This window comes from Megalobrama amblycephala, linkage group LG7 (genome assembly GCF_018812025.1).
Source record: "Megalobrama amblycephala isolate DHTTF-2021 linkage group LG7, ASM1881202v1, whole genome shotgun sequence".
NCBI classification, from domain to species: Eukaryota; Metazoa; Chordata; class Actinopteri; order Cypriniformes; family Xenocyprididae; genus Megalobrama; species Megalobrama amblycephala.
In genome coordinates this window covers 56,903,949-56,923,583 of record NC_063050.1, presented here as the reverse complement: position 1 = coordinate 56,923,583, position 19,635 = coordinate 56,903,949, and the positions used below count along the sequence as shown (strand labels likewise).

The following is a 19,635-nucleotide window of genomic DNA, read 5'->3' as shown; positions in this document are numbered from 1 at the left end:
CCGTGATGTCGTCATGGAGAAGTGGAAGAGGACTCCAGTGGCAACCTGTGAAGCTCTGGTGAACTCATTGCCCAAGAGGGTTAAGGCAGTGCTGGAAAATAATGGTGGCCACACAAAATATTGACACTTTGGGCCCAATTTGGACTTTTTCACTTAGGGGTGAACTCACTTTTGTGGCCAGTGGTTTAGACATTAATGGCTGTGTGTTGAGTTATTTTGAGTGGATTTACACTGTTATACAAGCTTTACACTAACTACTTTACATTGTAGCAAAGTGTCAATTTCTTCAGTGTTTTCACATGAAAAGATATAATAAAATACTTAGAAAAATGTGAGGGGTGTACTCAATGTATACTGTATATATATGTATATATATAGTTTACATTTAGTTAATTTTGTGTTGGTCTACGTTTTTGTGCGCTGTACAGCTTTATCCTCAGGCTGGGAAGGTCGTAGAGCTCGTTCAGGTGAAAGTGTTTCTCAAAAGTGTCCACGAAAGCTGTTCTCTGGGTCCAGACGGAACCTCATGGCCCATAAGATGATGGTGTCATCTGAACTCAGGTGCATGAAGGTCTCCATGAGCTCGTGCAGGAACGGGTGTGAGTACACCACATCTGCGGCCATGATGTAATCGAAGTGGCAGGTCGCGCGCGGGAATCGCTCCTCCAGCTCTTTCCCCCAGCTGAGCTCTGTCACGTGCGGCTCATGCCTGCAGCGCCCTCTGGTGTTGCGCATCACGTTGTGCCTCAGGTTCCCCAGGATATCCGGCAGGTCTGTGGACGTTACCTTCGCTCCTGAAAACATTATTCATTTAGTTTTAAATGTCATGTTCATAAATGTAAACAACACTCTAAAAAATGCTGGGTTAAAAATGGACAAACCCAGTGATTGGGCTGTTTTCACCCAGCCATTTTTTTCAACCAATTTTGGATTTATTTTTTAGCCAGCAATATAGTAATATAGTGAAAAGCATGTTTTTGCTCACCCTCAAATAGGGGCAAATTTGTGGGTATTTTAAACTGAAACTTGACCAGACCAGAGACTTATATTACATCTTGTGAAAGAGGGCATAATAGGTGTCTTTTAACCCAACCTGCTGGGTTTGTCCATATTTAACCCAGCTTAGGTTGTTTTTAACCCAGCAGTTTTTAGAGTGAAAGTAAAACCAAACCAAAAAGAGATTAAAATGTGTATCAAGACTATTTTCCATATAACAAGAAAGCTATTAAAGGGTATGCTGATTCATAACGCTCTGAAGCTTCCTGAAGCAGTGTTTTGAAATCGGTCATCACTATATAAGTCGTTATTTTGTTTTTTTGGCGCACCAAAAATATTCTCGTGGCTTTATAATATTAATATTGAACCACTGTACTCACATGAACTGATTTAAATATGTTTTTAGTACATTAATGGATCTTGAGAGAGGAAATGTCATTGCTGGCTATGCAGGCCTCACTGAGCCATCGGATTTCATCAAAAATATCTTAATTTGCATACTGAAGATTAACGAAGGTCTTACGGGTGTGGAACGGCATGAGGGTGAGTAATAAATGACAGAATTTTCATTTTTGTGTGAACTAACCCTTTAAGATGCATTGTATATTATGCAAATCTTTAAATTATTAAAGATAACCTATATAGCGTATATATAGCAATTAATGTATTCATATAGCGCTTAGCGAATATAGCAATTAGCGCATTTATATAGCGATTTGTGCATTTATGTAGTGGTTAGCGGATTTATATAGCGATTAGCGAATTTATATAGCGATTCATGTATTTATGTAGCAATTAGCGAATATAACAATTAGCACATATATCGATTAGAGCATTTATATAGCGATTAGCAAATATAATGATTAGAGTATTTACATAGCGAATAGTGTATTTATATAGCGATTAGTGCATTTATATAGCGATTTGCGTATTTATATAGTGATTAGCGCATTTATATAGCGGTTAGCACATTTCTATAGCGATTAGCAAATATTTCGATTAATGTATTTCTATAGCAGTTAGCGAATTTATATAGCGATTAGCAAATTTATATAGCGATTTGTGTATTTATATAGCGATTAGCACAATTATAAAAAAATTAGCAAATTTATATGTCGATTTGCGTATTTAAATAGTGATCACTGAATTAGTATAACGATCAGCGAATTTATATACTGATTAGCATATTTATATAACGATTATTGAATTCATGTAGCGATTAACACATTTATAGTGAGTAGTTTTATATAGTGATTAGCAAATATAGTGAATTACAGCATTTATATGCCGATTAGCAAATATAGCAATTTGCATATTTATATAGTGATCACCAAATTTATATAACAATTACTGAATTTATATAGCGATTTGTGTATTTATATAACGATTAGCATATTTATATGGCAATAGCAATTAGCTTTTTGTGTTGTACTTTATTGGAATTCAATTTAAAAAAACAATACTGTAATATTGCTGTGATTTTTTTTTTTTTGACACAACCTCGATTTTAATACCAAGGTATCTGAAGTATTATTATATTTCACATGGTATCTGGTCTCTCTCACCGAGGAGGCTGGTCACTATGGTAACAAGGCCCGTTCCGGCTCCCAGCTCGATGATGTTCTTGTCCATGAGGTTGTATTCCTCACGGTGAGTGTCGAGGAAATGACACAAGACCATGGCCTTGAAAGAGAAGGTCACAATCAGATAACAGTTAACACTAGTTCTGCTCCTCAGTATGAAGTGTGTGAGAGAGAGTGATGCGTACCGAGGGCCACAGAACGGCCCCGTAGCAGTCCATCGACTCTTTGATCTTAATCTCAATGTCTGCAAACCCGTAGCCTTCCCACGCTTCCGTTCGGATCAATGACGGACGAAAGTGTCGTTTCATAATCGCTGCTGCCAGTTCAGCATCTGGAGCGACACCTGCAGTCACACACACACACACACACACACACACACACACACATCTAAAGCAGCGTTTCTGAAGCTTTTCCATTCAAAGGCCCCATATACTATAATTTAAGCATTTATTAATACATTATTACAGTCAAAACTCACATCTTTTAATGTTATTTAATGGACCTGAACTTAAATGAACAATGAGCTGTACTCAGTACAGGTGCTGCCAGCAAGTAACTTTACCAAAGATTAATAAATACTGTAACAAATGTATTGCACATTGTTAGTTAACGCATTATCTAATGGATCTTATTGTAAAATGTAACCAGTTATTTTAAGAAGAACAGTTTTTTGGTGTCAAACTCACTATCTGCTACTGAGTTTAATTAAATATATTAATTCTGCAACACTGTTACCAATTTTATTACATTTTGTTTAATGTAGCGTTCATAATTTTTTGTGTTAATATTTATTGCTAGAAAATAAATCAGGGGTTTATATGTTAGACATCTCTGATTTTTTAGATATGTTGCAAAAAAATGGCAAACCTCATTAAAATAAACAGAAAATCTTCACACTGTTTAACTATTACCTTTATTATTTTAAAATAAAACCAGCAACATTTAGATCAAAAAAGATCTTTATCGAACCTCATATTAAACAACTAAAATAAAACAGCTCATACAATGTTTAGTTTGACTTTCTGAAGGTTCAGCAACATCTAATTTTTTTAATATATTTTGGAAATAAGTATTCTGATCACTGCAATTATATGTTAAAAAAAATACAGTAAAAATAGTAAAATATTATTAAAATGTAAAACAGATATTTTCTATGTGAATATATAGTAAAGTGTAATTTATATCCAATGATCAAAGCTGAATTTTCATTATCTTCAGTGTCACATGATCCTTCAGAAATCATTCTAATATGATGACTTGCTGCTCAAGAAACATTTATGATTATTATCAATGTTGAAAACATTGCATATATTTGTGGAAACCGTCATATATTTTGATTTTCAGGTTCTTTGATGAATAGAAAATTCAAAAGAACAGCATTTATTTGAAATAGAATCTTTTGTGACATTATAAATGATCAATTTAATGTGTCCTTGCTGAATAAGACTCTTGATCTCTTTCATCTTACTTTTCAATGGTAAAAAAATGACTTATGTACTTATCATTCATGGAAAGTGTCATAAACGCAGATCTGATACAGTAACTACACAAGAGTTTGGTGTCAGTATGGAGCTGTAGATGCTGTACAGTGAGTGTCTCTCGCTCCAGATCTTCTTGATGTGTGTTACACTGTTACATAAGAGACACTGACGGCACTGTGTGATTGATGACAGATGACAGATCAATAATGAGCTCATACACACAACACCGATGCAGTCATTCATTCAAAAATATTCCCTATACACACCAATGCACATTTATCCAAGAGAAAAGGCATTAAGAGAGTCATCTGACTCATTTCACCTGTCGCTCTGGAAGTGTTTGAGTTATTCCAGTGCCGCAGGAACCACATTTCACTTTACTCAGAGTTTGTATTTTTCTATAGCTGTTAAAATTACATATAGAAGACAATATATTCACACCCACCCTCATTGTTTTCATCCTGCTCCATTTGGATCTGACAGCCGAAGGTCCTTATAAGTGCAAATTCACACAAGTGTCTTCAACTTTCCCTCATTGGTCTCTGTGCATGTCTCTGTCCAACATCGGGTTTCAGGTGATTGACAGCAGCAGCTGCAGCTGAATGGAGGTCAGCCAGAGAAAGGGAAGCCTAGAGCACTAGAGAGTAAACAGATCCTCTCTCTCTCTCCGGACTCATTCTGTGGCTCCGGTTCTGGAAGCAGGAATGTAGATGTTGTTTGGCTACGATCACAATAACACTTAAATCAAACGCGATTAGCAGCTGAGCTCATCTGACCTTCATCAAACGCTCCGCTCTCTGACCAGGATTTACCTCAGGCTCATATTGTGACAGTATTGGTTGTGACTCGATTACAAACGCTAGACTAAGACACTCTTCTCCGCTCGTCAAATACATAAAACATTAAATAATTCTCTTCTGCTCACTGCATTTATATGATCAAAAATACAGTAAAAATAGTGAAATATTATTAAAATGTAAATCAGCAGTTTTCTATGTGAATATATAGTAAAGTGTAATTTATATCCAATGATCAAAGCTGAATTTTCAGCATCATTACTCCAGTCTTCAGTGTCACATGATCCTTCAGAAATCATTATAATATGATGATTTGCTGCTCAATAAACATTTATGATTATTATCAATGTTGAAATCAGTGCATATATTTGTGGAAACCGTTGTACAGATATTTAAATAACTTTATATGTAGTGTTTTTGAGTAAAGAAAATGCTGTACTTAATCAAAGAATCAGTTCTTTCTTTACCATTGCATTGCAAACAAGCAGAGATGTTCTTAAAGGATTAGTTCACTTTCAAATGAAAATTAGCCCAAACTTTACTCACCCTCAAGCCATCCTAGGTGTATATGACTCTCTTCTTTCTGATGAACATTATCTGAGATATATTAATAAATATCCTGACGCATCTGAGCTTTATAATGGCAGTGAGTGATACCTCTTCCTACCTGAAGAGTATGAGCTGAAGAAAGTATCTCCATCCATCATAATCATACTCCACACGGCTCTGAGGGGTTAATAAAGGCCTTCTGAAGCGAAGCGATGCATTTGTGTAAGAAAAATATCCATATTTAACAAATTATGAAGTAAAATATCTAGCTTCTGTTCAGACCGCCTTCCATATTCAACTTAGGAAGAAAGTGTAAACTGGCGTCGCATAAGTTTTCCGTAAGTTGAATAGGGAAGGTGTAGATTTTTGAACTGCGAGAGTTTTACACTTTCTGCATACGTAGAATATGGAAGCTAGATATTTTACTAGATATTTAGAAGCTAGAAGCTTACATAACTTGTTAAATATGGATATTTTTCTTACACAAATGCATCGCTTTGCTTCAGAAGGCCTTTATTGACCCTCCGGAGCCGTGTGGAGTATGATTATGATGGATGGATGTGGATGGAAGCACTTTCTTCAGCTAAACTCTTTGATCCTGTTCACTCACATTATAAAGCTTGGATGCGTCAGGATATTTATTAATATATCTCCGATTGTGTTCATCAGAAAGAAGAAAGTCATATACACCTAGAATAGCTTGAGGGTGAGTAAAGCTTGGGCTAATTTTCATTTGAAAGTGAACTAATCCTTAAACTGTGTGCGGCACTTCATTCATGATAGAGGCGGGGTGGAGTTAGAGGTTTGACTGACAGTTTGAGGATCCAATGGAGTTACGAGGTTTATTCACAAGCTCTTTTCATTGGTTAAATATTTGCAAAACCCACAGACAGACGTAAAGAGGGACCGATAGTAATGATTTATGAAAAAAAAGTTAAAATTGACGAAATATCGAGATACAAACTTCTGCCCAATATCAACATTATACTTTTTAAAAACAATTTATAAAGTAATTATCATACAGTTTTAGCAATAGAATGAAATAATAATAATGAAAAAAGCATTATTTCTCCTCATTGTAATTGCCTTTTCTAAATTGTGATTACAGGGTTTTCCACATTGAACGTTGTCCCATTCATAGTAATATAAGAGCAATCCCCTTGGTTTATCTTTCTAAAGTCTTTGTTAATAGCAAAGTCCCTTTAAGACAAGTCATTTCACTCGGCGGCCATCTTAGAAATGCCTCTGGGACATGCAAGTGCAACTCCTATCTCTTTGAATAGGGAAACATCAAATTCTCCAAAGCTGTTCACCAAGCTTTCGATTAAATTTCATATTTGTAATCCTCAATGAAATCTGACAACAACTGTCTCATAAATGTTTTTTTCCAGACGCTGGAATCATGACAAAAAAACTATTTTTCAGGCTGAATCAAGCTAATGCGCATGCGCGTCACTTCGGAGGCGCGCATCTGACTGTTTCTATAGAAACCGGTGCTTCTAACGGCCGCTGCAGTGACGCGATGACTTTACCAGTCGGCGATTGGCTCTTATTTAGAAGGCGGGACTTATTCCGCCATATTGCGCGGTGCGCTTTCTCCCATTCAAAACAATACGAGTGACACGTCTTGTGTACAGCCAATCACCATCGACCACGTCACTGCCTGATGGCTGGCCACACACTTGAAGATTTTAAGCGCGATTTACATCGTCGTCGATTGTCCTCCATTTGTTTTCTTCTCCAGTCACATTGGTCTCGCAGTCCGGTCAATCATCTCGTGTGTGCCTTCAGAGGATTATAAGTCTGGAACTTCGTCGAAACGGTGTCTTTTAAAACCAGTTAAGATTTGAAAATTGTCGAGCGTGTCTCAAGCCAATCACCGTCGGCTATTTCACTTCGTCAGGGCAAGAAGCCATTAAAAATTACTTCACAATCACAGAGAACTGCTTATGTAGCAATAACCTAATTAAAGATAACCTAATTAATCAATATTTGATTTTGCTATTATTATAACAGCGCTACACATTAAGGAAGACGGTTAAGTTGCAAATAGCTGCAGCAATCATATTTATTATTAGAATACTACTGTTTTAACACAGATATTTCAATAGAACATGATGGATTTCTTCATGAAAGGTGAGTGAAATTAATTTATCATTTATCATTGTCTTGCTGTGAAACGGTTAGCTTGATTTGTTGCCTAGCTGGTGTTTAAAAAGTGGTCAAATTCCAATAGACAAGCTGTCCAGGATGGAAGATCTTGTCCTTCACATTGGGGTCAGTGTGTGTTGTTCAGTGAGGTTTGGCAGCCACTAGATGGCGCCCTTTCTTCTTATTATTTCTGAAGCAGTGAGAACATAATAGTGAATATGGATCTGTGTTCTCAAGTTTTGAAATGATAATGGAAACAAGTATATAAAGTGGTCTACAGATTGTTAACTGTTCTAACAGACCAATATTATTATGATGATGTGTATTATGTTTGACTTTTTTTGTTATGTTTTACCTTCACTTTTAACAAACCATGCATTAACATTCATGGCCTGAAAAATTAAGACACTCCCTGATATCACACGTACATCTCAGAGACGTCCATTCACATCTGCGATACGTCTCCTCCTGTCAGATGTCATATAGACATTTAGAAAATGTCTTTAAGTTTATGTTTTAGAATGTATGTATGTAACTGCTTCTTCTAAGACATTTAGCAGATGTTTTCCTAGATCTTTAGAGAAGTGCCTGTGCATTTGTGCATCAAATGATGAAATGACTGGTGGCTTCATCAGCCAGTTTTTGCCTCCAGAAGACACAGCGCTTTATCTCCCCCTTGTGTCTGAACTAACAACAACAAAAACCTGTTCATATGCAAATGTATATTTATTTATATTTTGTGAAACAGTGAGCAACTGAGTCAGTTCTGCACACGAGAGGACAGACATGATTCATGATGGATGACATTATCTTACATGAACATTTATTCATTTAACAAATGCTTTAATACGAATGAGAACAATACAAACAGTACATTTGACATAATGCAATATACAGGGTTCCCACTCTTTCATTTACACCTGATTCAAGGGCTTTTTAAAGCACCTTTTATATTATATCAAGCACAGTAAAGGTGGGTTTGTTACTGCCAATCTGGACAGCATCAAACACATACAGTACCTGTGTCTATTATTACTACAGCAATGTTAAGGCATATACTGACAACAAAAATCAAATTTAAGGAGCATATGTCCTTTTTAAAATCCATGAGAGGGTTGGTACAGTGTGTGTGTGAGAGAGATGGGTTTGAACCAGAGATTTCTTATTCCTGCTTTTAATATTTATTTCACATTAGTTTTTGTCTTTTTATATGAATCATTAGCTTGATTTAAAACATTAAAATATAGAGCGAATATTACATACATGAATTTTGCAATTAAATTAAATATGGATAAGGTAATTGTTGGCATTAAAAATATTGTTACCCACCTGTACAGGATATCTGCAATTTTAAGGCTTTTAAGACTTTAACACCTGCACAAATAATTAGTGTTTATTGTAACATCCTAACCATAAAATGACGATTTCAACAACAGTTCAAATAATGTTTTGAGCAAAAAGATTTTTATACAAATGTATATTAAAGTAATTTATAAAAATTACATTTCAGCCTTTAAACTATTTTTAAGAAAATGGATGAGTCAAAATGATAAATGATTATACATATTCATTTAAAATATGATTATATATAATATTCTAGCTATCTTACTATTTCTACGTTAGCTTCTTATCAACCATTGATTAACATTTACAAAGCAGCGTGTAATCTGTGTGAAAATATGATATTGATCTGCGCATTGGTCTGACGCTCTGAATGAAAATGCAATTTTAATCTCTAACAGTAGATGGCGCTTATGGAACAGCAGGAATATATAGGTTTCCCCTGTTACTTCTGTAAACAAAGCAGTGCTGCACTTATTAAAGGCACAATATGTATGATTTTTGGATTAAAATATCACAAACCACTAGAACGGTGTTATATATTTTGTTGACTTATGTGCTTACATTATCTAAATGTTTCCAAGAATGTTAAAATCTAGAGAAATAAGCAATTTTTAACAAGGACACGGGCTGCCACGGGGAAGCCATTCACACCAAAAGTGGACCGAGCCAAATAATCTCAACAGCGCTGACCAGTTAAAACAGTGCAGCGCGAATCACATTACTACTCTGTAGAAGTTCAGCGGTTTTTCCCTTTACACAAAATAATGAAGATAAAATAATCAAGAATTTCATTCTGGCTTTCACAGCAGATAAAGGCCAATTTTTAAAGGCCAATAGCACCGTGCTGCTCTAACAAAATTGAGTTCAAGTTTAATTCAAGCACTTTCAAAGACCTGTGTTTGTCTTCACAGACTTTCCAGGCCTTTGAGTCTGAAATTCAAGTATTTTCAAGAAGGTGGAGAACCTTGAATATATAAAAGCACATTACTGTAAGTACTACTTAAATACATTCGATCAAAAATAATTCAATTCAGATTTCGGATAACATCATCCCAATCCAATAATAGGCAGTTGCTGATATGAGACTAAAAAAGTGCCAAAATATGCCATAAAATAATCTCTTGTGGAGAGTGGCATATTTTCCAAAATCTCTGAAGGCAAGAAACAAAACATTTTTTCTTTGATTAAAAACTCTGAAATATTAAATAGTGCAAAACAAATGCATTTCTGCTTATAATCAGCACTGGTTGTTGATGATGTCAGAGTGATTGACACTAATGGGCGTGTCTTATCAAACTGAAGTCATCTCCTGCTGCACATTCACCCCATCAGGAACTTCTTCATTCAACAGTGGCATCACTATAGTTGTTGATTCATTCAGTCAGTTTCCAGTGGAATCTGAAAAACAGAGACAATTAGAGAAATAATAATAAAAAAGATCTCAGACATCAAAATTAATGTCTACAATTTTCTGTTAAATTACCAACCACCAGGTTCAGTCTTGTCAGATCATGTCTTACATTTGTGAACTCAGTCACGCACCTTCCAGAACATGTAAACTCAGTTATTAAAGAGGTCATGTAATACCACTTTTACAAGGTGTAAAATAAGTCTCTAATGTTCCCAGAATATGTACAGATCATTTTTATAGCATTTTAAATTTGTCACTTTTTGAGGGTGAACAAACTGTTTTTGTGTGTGTCCCTTTAAATGCAAATGAGCTGCAGCTCCTACGAAATGATGAAAAATGAGCACAGTCCAAATATTTAATCCATCTGGTCGAAGATTGGACTCATCACGCCGGTATGGAGACGGTTTTGCTGAGGATCCGTGCCACTGGCTGTCAAGTCGACGAGGACTTCTTCAGAAATTGTCTAGATCAGCGTTTCCCAACCCTGTTCCTGGAGGCACACAACACATTTTCCAACTCTCCTAATTAAACACACCTGATTCAACTCCAACACCAGAAATGCATGGGTCAGATAAGTGATCTAACATCTAAAATGTGTACTGTTGGTGTGCCTCCAGGAACAGATTTGGGAAACACTTGTCTAGATGACATGATCTCTGCTAGTAAAGATGATATTGTTCTGGAGAGTGGCTGACTTGCTGTAAAATGGCCTGCTTGAGGTCTTCATAGGCCAAGAGTTAATCTGTCATTAATATCAACCATTATTATTTTCCACAACATTTATTGGTTAATATTAATTTATATATTTTTAACATTTGTTCGGGTAGCCATAATTCTATAGATATGACAAGAATTACCATTGAAAAACATATATATTGTTTTAAACAAAGGAACTGACCTCTTTCATATAAATAATAATAAACAAAACTAAATGAATGAATCTGATGTAACTAATTAACAAGGCTACGTTTACACGTGGGCGGCTATTTTCAAAAACGGACATTTCAACCAAAAATAACATCGTGCACACATGTCAGTTTTCAGAAAAGTGTTCATTTACACGTACCCGTGTATATATGCCGTCAAGAGCATGCGAAACCTGTAGGTGGCGGTGTAACGAGAAGCTCAAGCCCACGTAAGCCAATCAGAATCCCGAAAATAGCAACAAATAATACACGAGAAGAGTTTGCACCAACATAAATGCATAAATAGCAATGAATAACAACATAAATAGCAACGAATAACACACGAGAAGACTCGCACCAACATAAATGCGACTGCTACTCTGAACGCTTCCATGATCACATGTAAACATATTTTGACATAGGTGCGAGCTCTGGCGCATACTGTGACGTTGGCTGCCTAAAGACCCGTTTGTCTCAGTTTACATACAAACTTGCAAATGAAGATTTTCAAAATCTCCACTCTGGTCGAAGTTTTTAGAAAGACTCGTTTTCAGAGGCAAATTCTCCGTTTGCGTGTAAACGAAGGGCACAAACGAAGGGAAATGTCTCCGTTTTTCAAAATAACCATGTACGTGTAAATGGGGCCTAAATCAGTCATTATATATCACTAAACATAACATTTTGACTTGTACTGTACTGTCTGTTCTTCTAGACACATAAGGCTTGAGGTTTCTTTCATCTCCATCTTCATTGTTCCATCCAGTGGCAGATTATTATGACCATGTTTATGAAAATCAGAAACTCTCATTAAAAACAGCAGAAAAGTTGTGCGCTAATAAGTATTTCTTCTGAACTCATACTAAAGCTTTATATGAAATTTAAGTAGTTATTTGCTGCAACTCTCAAATCTAAAAATTTTATACTCAAACTCATGAATCATGTCTGGCTGTTAAATTAATTAAACTAATTGATAACTGCGAATCTGGTTATGTGTTTGTAGCTCAAATACCTTTTGGCCCCTATCAAACACCCGGCTCAATGCAACGCCATACACGACACAAGTGTTTTTTGCTAGTTTCAGCCCAACGCAGTTATCATTTTCACGTCCAGCACCACGTTGTTTAAATAGCAAATGCATTTGCACCCATCTGTTCACCCATGGGTGTGCTGGTTTTAAAACGAGGTGTGTTCAGGTGCATTGTTGGCGTGTTGCTATTTTGAGGAACTGAAAACGACTGCGCCATTGACCAACAAAAACCACAGTATTTTTTTTGTTATTTAAAGAGCGCGAACGGAGTCTTTCCGTTTGCAAATTCTGCCATGTAAATATCAATCTGCCATGGCACAAGCCCAACTGGTCTTTTAAAGGGAATCGGAGATGAGACTCTGATTGGTTTAATGCATGTTGCAATAAAATAAATACTAATACACCCATGACTCATTAAGAAACTACCTTACAACCCTTTTAGATCATTTTTCCCATTATTAAACTAGCAAAAGTGTGCTTCAGGCCATGAGCTTAGATTGTTAAACTAGGGCCCAATGTGTTCTTTCAGATCTTCAGTGATCAGTGAATATTGACTCCCTTTTCTCTCTGAACTGTTAAATGCATCTGCATTTTAAACAGAGAAATTCATTAATCAGTATAATAATGTCATGCAGCTCAATAGTGAATAATCACACATTTAATTGTTGTACTCAAACAATCACGAGCAGAACTTGTGAGAAAAAAGTAGAAATCCTGAGTATGAAAAATCATATTAAAATCATATTTTTACACTATATCAGCTGTAATACTCACGGTGTTGCCTTTCTTGTTTAAAGATCTTATGACGATAGTAAAAAACACAGCCAAGAGCAACAGCAAGAGCAACAACAGCAAACACCAGCAGAACGGCAAGAACTATTCCTGTTACAGCACATGGAGACAGACCTGGAACTGTAACAGATGATTCTGTAACACATGATCCTATAAGAATAAAGACAGACAGTCATTAGTATTCACAGACATCTGATAAACAATCATTACATAACTAAAAAGATCTCGGCCACCATTGACTACTATAGTATTTATTTTTCCTACTATGGTACTATGGTAGTCAATGGGGGCTGAGATCTGTTTGGTTACTAACATCATTCCAAATATCTTCCTTTGTGTTCAGCAGAACAAAGAAATTAATTCGGGTTTGGAACAATGAATAAATGATGACAGAATTTACATTTTTGCGTGAACCCTTTAAAATACTTGAGTTACCCACCAATTACAGTAGCAATGAATATCTATCATAAACTACTTTGATTGGCCACGAGGATCTTATTTCATATAACAGCACAGGAACGTTTATCATAAACCTGTCTATGTTCAGTTTCATTTCCTTATTCTACAGAACGACTGATCCTGCTTTCACTTGTTTTGGAGTTATAACTACTGGTGGCATGAAACTAAAAATATCTGCTCATAATGTGTGTGAAATCAAATGTAAGTCAATCACTGTTCATTTTTATAGTACTGTGGTATAAAATCAAAATGGGTTGTTCTGAATATGAGTCATGTGATCACCTGCGGCCCAATCACAGTTGTGATTATATACAGAACAACAGCATGACTGTGATATTGAGAAACTACAACACTGTAAGACTGATGAACACATTATAACTGTATTTGCTGCACTTTAAAACTCAGTTTAATTCAGTTTAAAAACACATGTAAAACTATTTATTCTGAAAAGTAAAAAAATATCCTCACCACAGACAGTAACATTGAATCTCACAGTTGCAGTCCCATCGTTGTGATCGATCCGTAGATGATAAACTCCAGAGTCTGTGATCCTCGTGTTGTTGATGATCAGAGATCCAGTCTGATTGTTCATCTTCAGTCTGTCTTTGAATCTCTCGGTGTCATTGAGGGGATATGAGATCTTATTACTATCAGTTTCAGCAATGATTGAGCCTGAATCCTCCAAACCTCCACTTTATTAGATTAAATCGTTCTCTCTTAAACCAGTGTCCTAGGAGTGACAGAATCTCCCTCCATCACTGACTCTCTCTTCACTCCATCTCCATCAGCTCCAAACACTGCAGAACAAACACAAACATCAATCAGAGATTAAACTCATAAACACTGCTGCTGATGTAACTGTACAGATATTACTCTGATAAACTCAATTTGACTTGATAAAGTAATATGAGATCTGATATGATCTTGTGTTAGTCGAAATCAATTTATTTTTATAGTGATTTATACAATATAAATGATTAAAAGCAGCTTTACTGTGATGAATTCAGAATTCTTAGTTCGGTTCAATAATTGTGTAAAGATCATCAATTATTAATTTCAGTTAATTTCATCTATAAAGCAGCTCTGGAGAAAACAATCAGATCAATAATATTGCTGAATATTCACAATTATTCATTTAACATACAGATTTCGCACAAAGATATTTTCAGATAGGAAATATTTAAATGAGTGAAACTGATTGTTTTTGTTTAATTTCACTAATTTTGGATGAAAAACAACAGAACAGAATTGATTTACTCACTAAAATAAAAGCATCTGTTTCTCTTTGGGTCATTTTGTCTCTTAATTTTATGTGTTTATTTTCATGTGTTATAGATTTACAGTTGAACACGAGCCTGAAATCAAGCTATCATCATCTGGACCTGTTTGATGTGTGAATTTATACACAGATTAATCTCTGAATATCAGTCATGTGATCACCTGCGGCCCAATCACAGCTGAGATGATTTTGAGAACAGCAGGACTGTGATATTGAGAAACTAAAACTGTTGGAGGCTTTTAACAGACTGTGATCATGTTTATTAACATTGTAAATCTAATTTTTCATTTTTTTAATCATTTATTGCACATTTATAACAGGTTGTTTTCTAATCTTGGCATTGCTCTTCATGAAACTGGGTAACGCTGCTGTGAGTGTTTCAGAAAGTCTTTATAATCAAGCTCTCAATGTGTTTTTCCTCTTTGGAAAGTCATCAAAACTTTCACAGAAGCTCAAGATTTTGTTATTTTGCTATTGGAGCAAATGGGAACGCAATATATTATCCATTCACCACTATAGAAGTTTACCAAACTACTTCTGAAAAATGAGGAAAGGCTCCATAAATAATGATTATTTGCTTGTTGAACATTGAATCTGCTTTAATTCCTAAAACAAAACAAATATGAAAATATCTACATTTCTCTAATGAAAAAGCATTCTCACCATAGACAGTAACACTGAATGTCACAGTTGAGGTCCCATTGATCTCATAGATTTATAAACTCCAGAGTCTGTGACTTCTCGTGTTGTTGATGGTCAGAGATCCAGTCTGATGATTCATATTCAGTCTGTCCTTCAAATCTTCTCATTAGGATATATGAGATATTATTTCTATCAGATTTCAGCAATGATTGAGTACTGAATCTACCAAGCCTCCAACCATTATTAGATTAAATCTGCCCCCAAACTAGTTGTCTAGAAGGTGACAGAATCTCCCTCCAATCACTGACACTGTCTTCACTCCATCTCCATCAGCTCCAAACACTGCAGAACAAACACAAACAGATTAAACTCATAAACACTGCTGCTGATGTTACTGTACATATCGGAGATCAGACAAGGTAATGAAAGAAAATCTCATGTTCAGTTCATCTACAATCTACAGGTGTTCTACTATTTTACATGTATGTGTTCAGCAGATGCTTGTTATACAAGCTACTGAAATAAGAGAAATACAGTATGTGTAGAGCTGAGTGAATATGAGTGGATATATTGTCTATACAATGTGTTTTAATCATCTACACTAATCTGCTTCACAGGACACATGATTCTCACAACATATTATTAATCTATTAGTGTGTTCTTACAGAGCCCGGACATGAAATGCAGGAAAAAAATAGTAGGCTAAATCATGTGCATGATTTATAAATCGAGGGAACGAAATAGCAAATCGTGCGCACAATTTAATTTTTTTCTTGCATGTCATGTGCGGGGCTCCGTATGTTCTAACATGTTTTGTCTCATCTGACAGCTTATGAACTGAATATAATTGTGGTGAACTTAATAGAGATATTAATGTACAATCCAGGAACTGTTGCTTAAACAAGCATTGAGGAGAACATGTGCTTCTCCTCTTCTAGATCACCACACATTCACCTTCAGGTTTATGCCCTTTTGCTGTGTATTGCCAACTATTTTCAATGAAAAGCAGCTAAAGCCTGAGGAAAAATCACTAAATGTTGCTAGATGACATCATGCGCCAATTTTTGGCACTTTACATCTGTTTTCTTTTCTAATCTGTGCACACATACTGTATTTTAATATGATATGAAGTCGAATATCCAATAAAGCTGTTCTCGTTTACATATTTTTTATAAGACAACACAACAAGTATAATATTTGTGAAATATACATCCCACCCTCTACGGGAGCACCATCAACACACACCCCAGAAAGAGATTTCAACAGATGGGGACACTGAAGTCCTGCACAGGGGACTCATCTGACCAGTGTCTGCCCTGAGCAATTCTGTTACTTTCTTCTTCTCTTTTTCTACTGCACATTCAGTGTTTCCCACAGGATTTTGTGAGACTGTGGTGGGTGGACATCTGTCCCTCTAGGGGGGTCCGGGGGCATGCCCACCGGAGGAAAATTTTGTACGTTTTAAATTTAAATGCATAAATCTGGTGCATTCTTAGACCAAAATTTAAGTGATTAAGATCAATGAAGAAACTTGTTCTCTTGTAAACAATTTTGTGCTTTAAAAGTAATTTATTTATTGGTGATGGTGGGGCACATTATAAAGTAATGACTCATTCACTTTTAGATAGTTGCTATGTTGCCAAGAATGCACACATTCAACACTCAACCAAAAATGTAGAATGGCTTACTTGTAAGGAAACTGAATTTTTAAAACTATGCATTTCATATTTTTTCTGTTGGTAGAACCGAAACATGACAGTAATGCAGTTTTCATAATGCCATCAACTGTTAGTATTTTGCACTTTGATTGACAATATGTTCATGCTGGATAGAAAACTAGTGCTAGTGTTTGACAGAATGACTCTCTTTTGAATCAGGTTTGCTGTGTTTTGATAGAGTTAGTGTGTGTTGAAAAGATTTTTAGCATTTTGAAATATAGAGTTTGTGTTTATTTAACAAAATATGGTTTTGGGCAGAAAATCTACTATTTGGCTAATTGTGTGATGAAGGTGTGTTGCTGTGTTAAGAGTTTAGAAAAAGTACTTTAAGTATTGGTAAATGCTTGTTAGCAACTAACAAAAACTGTAATATCACTATTAGTAAGGATAGTATGATCACTGTATAATTTGAATGCAAGATATATGAAGTGTACCTAAAGTATACTTGCAATAGTTCCACTTTAGCATAACCAAATATACTTAAGTATATCTTTAGTTGGACCTCAACACAAAAATTCTTGTTCCAGTTTAGCAGACTTTAAAGGTACAGGTTGTAGGACCTGCCACTAGAGGGCGCACTACCAAAACAATAACAATCGCGTGGTTTGATGACGTCATGCTATATTGCAATACAATACAGCAAATATAGTTTGACAGTAAATTATCAAATTAATTGATTACTGTTTAGTCAGATGATATGAAAACGATTACCACTTGTTCAACAAATATATACACTCGTGTACATTCAAACACAATAATTGGGCATACATAGCAAACGCGAGTTCAACGATTTGCGCGAGTAGATTACATACAAAGTCACTATACAAACACGTTTTGATCAGACTATGGATCAGACGCGTCCTCGCACGGGTCTAGAGACACGATGCCCCATAATACTAATCGTGTTGATCGTTATAATGGCATACGTTTTCTGTAAAGATACGAATCAAAACAGCTCACCTGTCGAGTATTTAAACACAAGCGAGATCGGCATCTCTTTCTAGATGAAGTTTGTCGCGAAGCTCTCTCCATCTAGAAAATGCAACACTGATATTGATCCTCGCTCTTTCTCTCCTCTTGTCCCAAACTCTTCTTGGGTCGTTTGGTTGGCCCGTACGCTTACGTTTACGGGAGCTGTCCTTGTCGACAGAACCAGCGGCAGATGGTAAACAGTAATTATGTTCCATAAATAAGTAACACAATCCACCATAAAACGTGCAAGAAGTAAATAAGGAACTGCTTGAAGCAAGCTAGTGGTTTGCTGGACGCTAGACACTACTTCCGCATTTGTCCACGGCACTGTTGTCATGTGGTTTCTACGTCAGTAAAGGCGGTAACAAAGGGTAACTGACGTCAGGCGACTGCACTGCCCCATGTCACTGTTTAGAATGGGAATTTTCTCATGATTTACAAGTAGTTGAGCAACATTAGAGATATTGTTAGTAATCAGCTGGACAAAATATACAACACTAGCCTAGTGGTTTTTGGATATTTTACTGCGAATATCTTACAAATTGTACCTTTAAGTATACCAATTTACTACACTAAAAGTACAATTGCAGGGTATTTATATTAAGCACTTGCAAATGTAAATGCAAATTGTAGTACACTTAGCATTAAAATAAATGTATTTCAAATCGATTTTAGTTATTTTTCACTAGGGTACAGATAAACTTTCTGTCTGCTTCTAAATATTTGTAGTAAAGAGAGGATGTGTTCCAGTTACAGTAATCAGTACTTGTATTTTTGTAGGACACAGAGATGATGGAATGGAAGAAGCCTGACTGGACATTTCAGTTGATGCGTGCCGGGGGTGGATCAGGCACGCAAGAGGATTTTCCCCCTGCTGCCTGGACAGGGCCAGTACAGCCTGTGATGTTGACGAGATTCTCTGGCCTGTCCCAGACCAAAGATGTGATGCTGGGGCAGAATATTTTTTGTTGTTGTTTGGTGTATTGTACTGTACAGTACATTAAGGAATAAAAAAAATGTGCAAATGCACACGTGTTCATCATGTGTAAAGTTCCTTGAGGGGGAGAAACACAAGCAACACAACTTATTACTGGTTTTTGTTTTTGTAGTATTGTTTTGAATTTATCTCAGCAGTGTGTAAGACTATGTTGTAGTGTGTGTGTTTTTGAGGGCTTGTGTCTGAGAGCAAAGTTTGGTTTTTCAGCAAGAGTGAATGATTTTGGGTGTAGAGCTTCATTTCGACCTGAAAATAGGATGTTTGGGGAATTGGGTGAGACGTTATGGATTTGTGTTCACTGTTTTGAGAATATGAGGCATAGTTTCCAGAAATGTGTTAAACATTTAGTTGGTTTACTCTTAACTCAAAACAAAAATAATAATTCCTTTGGAACTTCACATTTCTTTCCCCCTTTAAGAGATAACAACATTACCCATAATACTTTTTACAAGATAACCTTTTTCCATTACATTTTTCTTTCTTTCTTTCTTTCTTTCTTTTCACAACACAAAGTATTCCAAATGTTTCGGCC

General features: G+C 35.8%; 1 protein-coding gene and 1 long non-coding RNA gene across 2 annotated transcripts; both read right to left on the bottom strand.

Annotated features, from left to right (window-relative positions):
- Nucleotides 1-332: 332 nt before the first annotated feature.
- Nucleotides 333-4,660, bottom strand: mettl21e (methyltransferase like 21e). The gene is made up of 4 exons (XM_048198221.1): nt 4,506-4,660; nt 2,765-2,922; nt 2,562-2,679; nt 333-794 (listed from the first exon to the last, which is right to left on the bottom strand). The coding sequence occupies exons 1-4, from the start codon at nt 4,528-4,530 to the stop codon at nt 481-483; spliced, it is 615 nt and encodes a 204-aa protein (XP_048054178.1). The 5' UTR covers nt 4,531-4,660; the 3' UTR covers nt 333-480.
- A 3,616-nt stretch (nt 4,661-8,276) lies between these two features.
- Nucleotides 8,277-15,554, bottom strand: LOC125272999. The gene is made up of 4 exons (XR_007185986.1): nt 15,438-15,554; nt 13,964-14,292; nt 13,019-13,186; nt 8,277-10,299 (listed from the first exon to the last, which is right to left on the bottom strand). It is a non-coding gene; the product is annotated as an uncharacterized LOC125272999 (long non-coding RNA).
- Between the last annotated feature and the right edge of the window lie 4,081 nt (nt 15,555-19,635).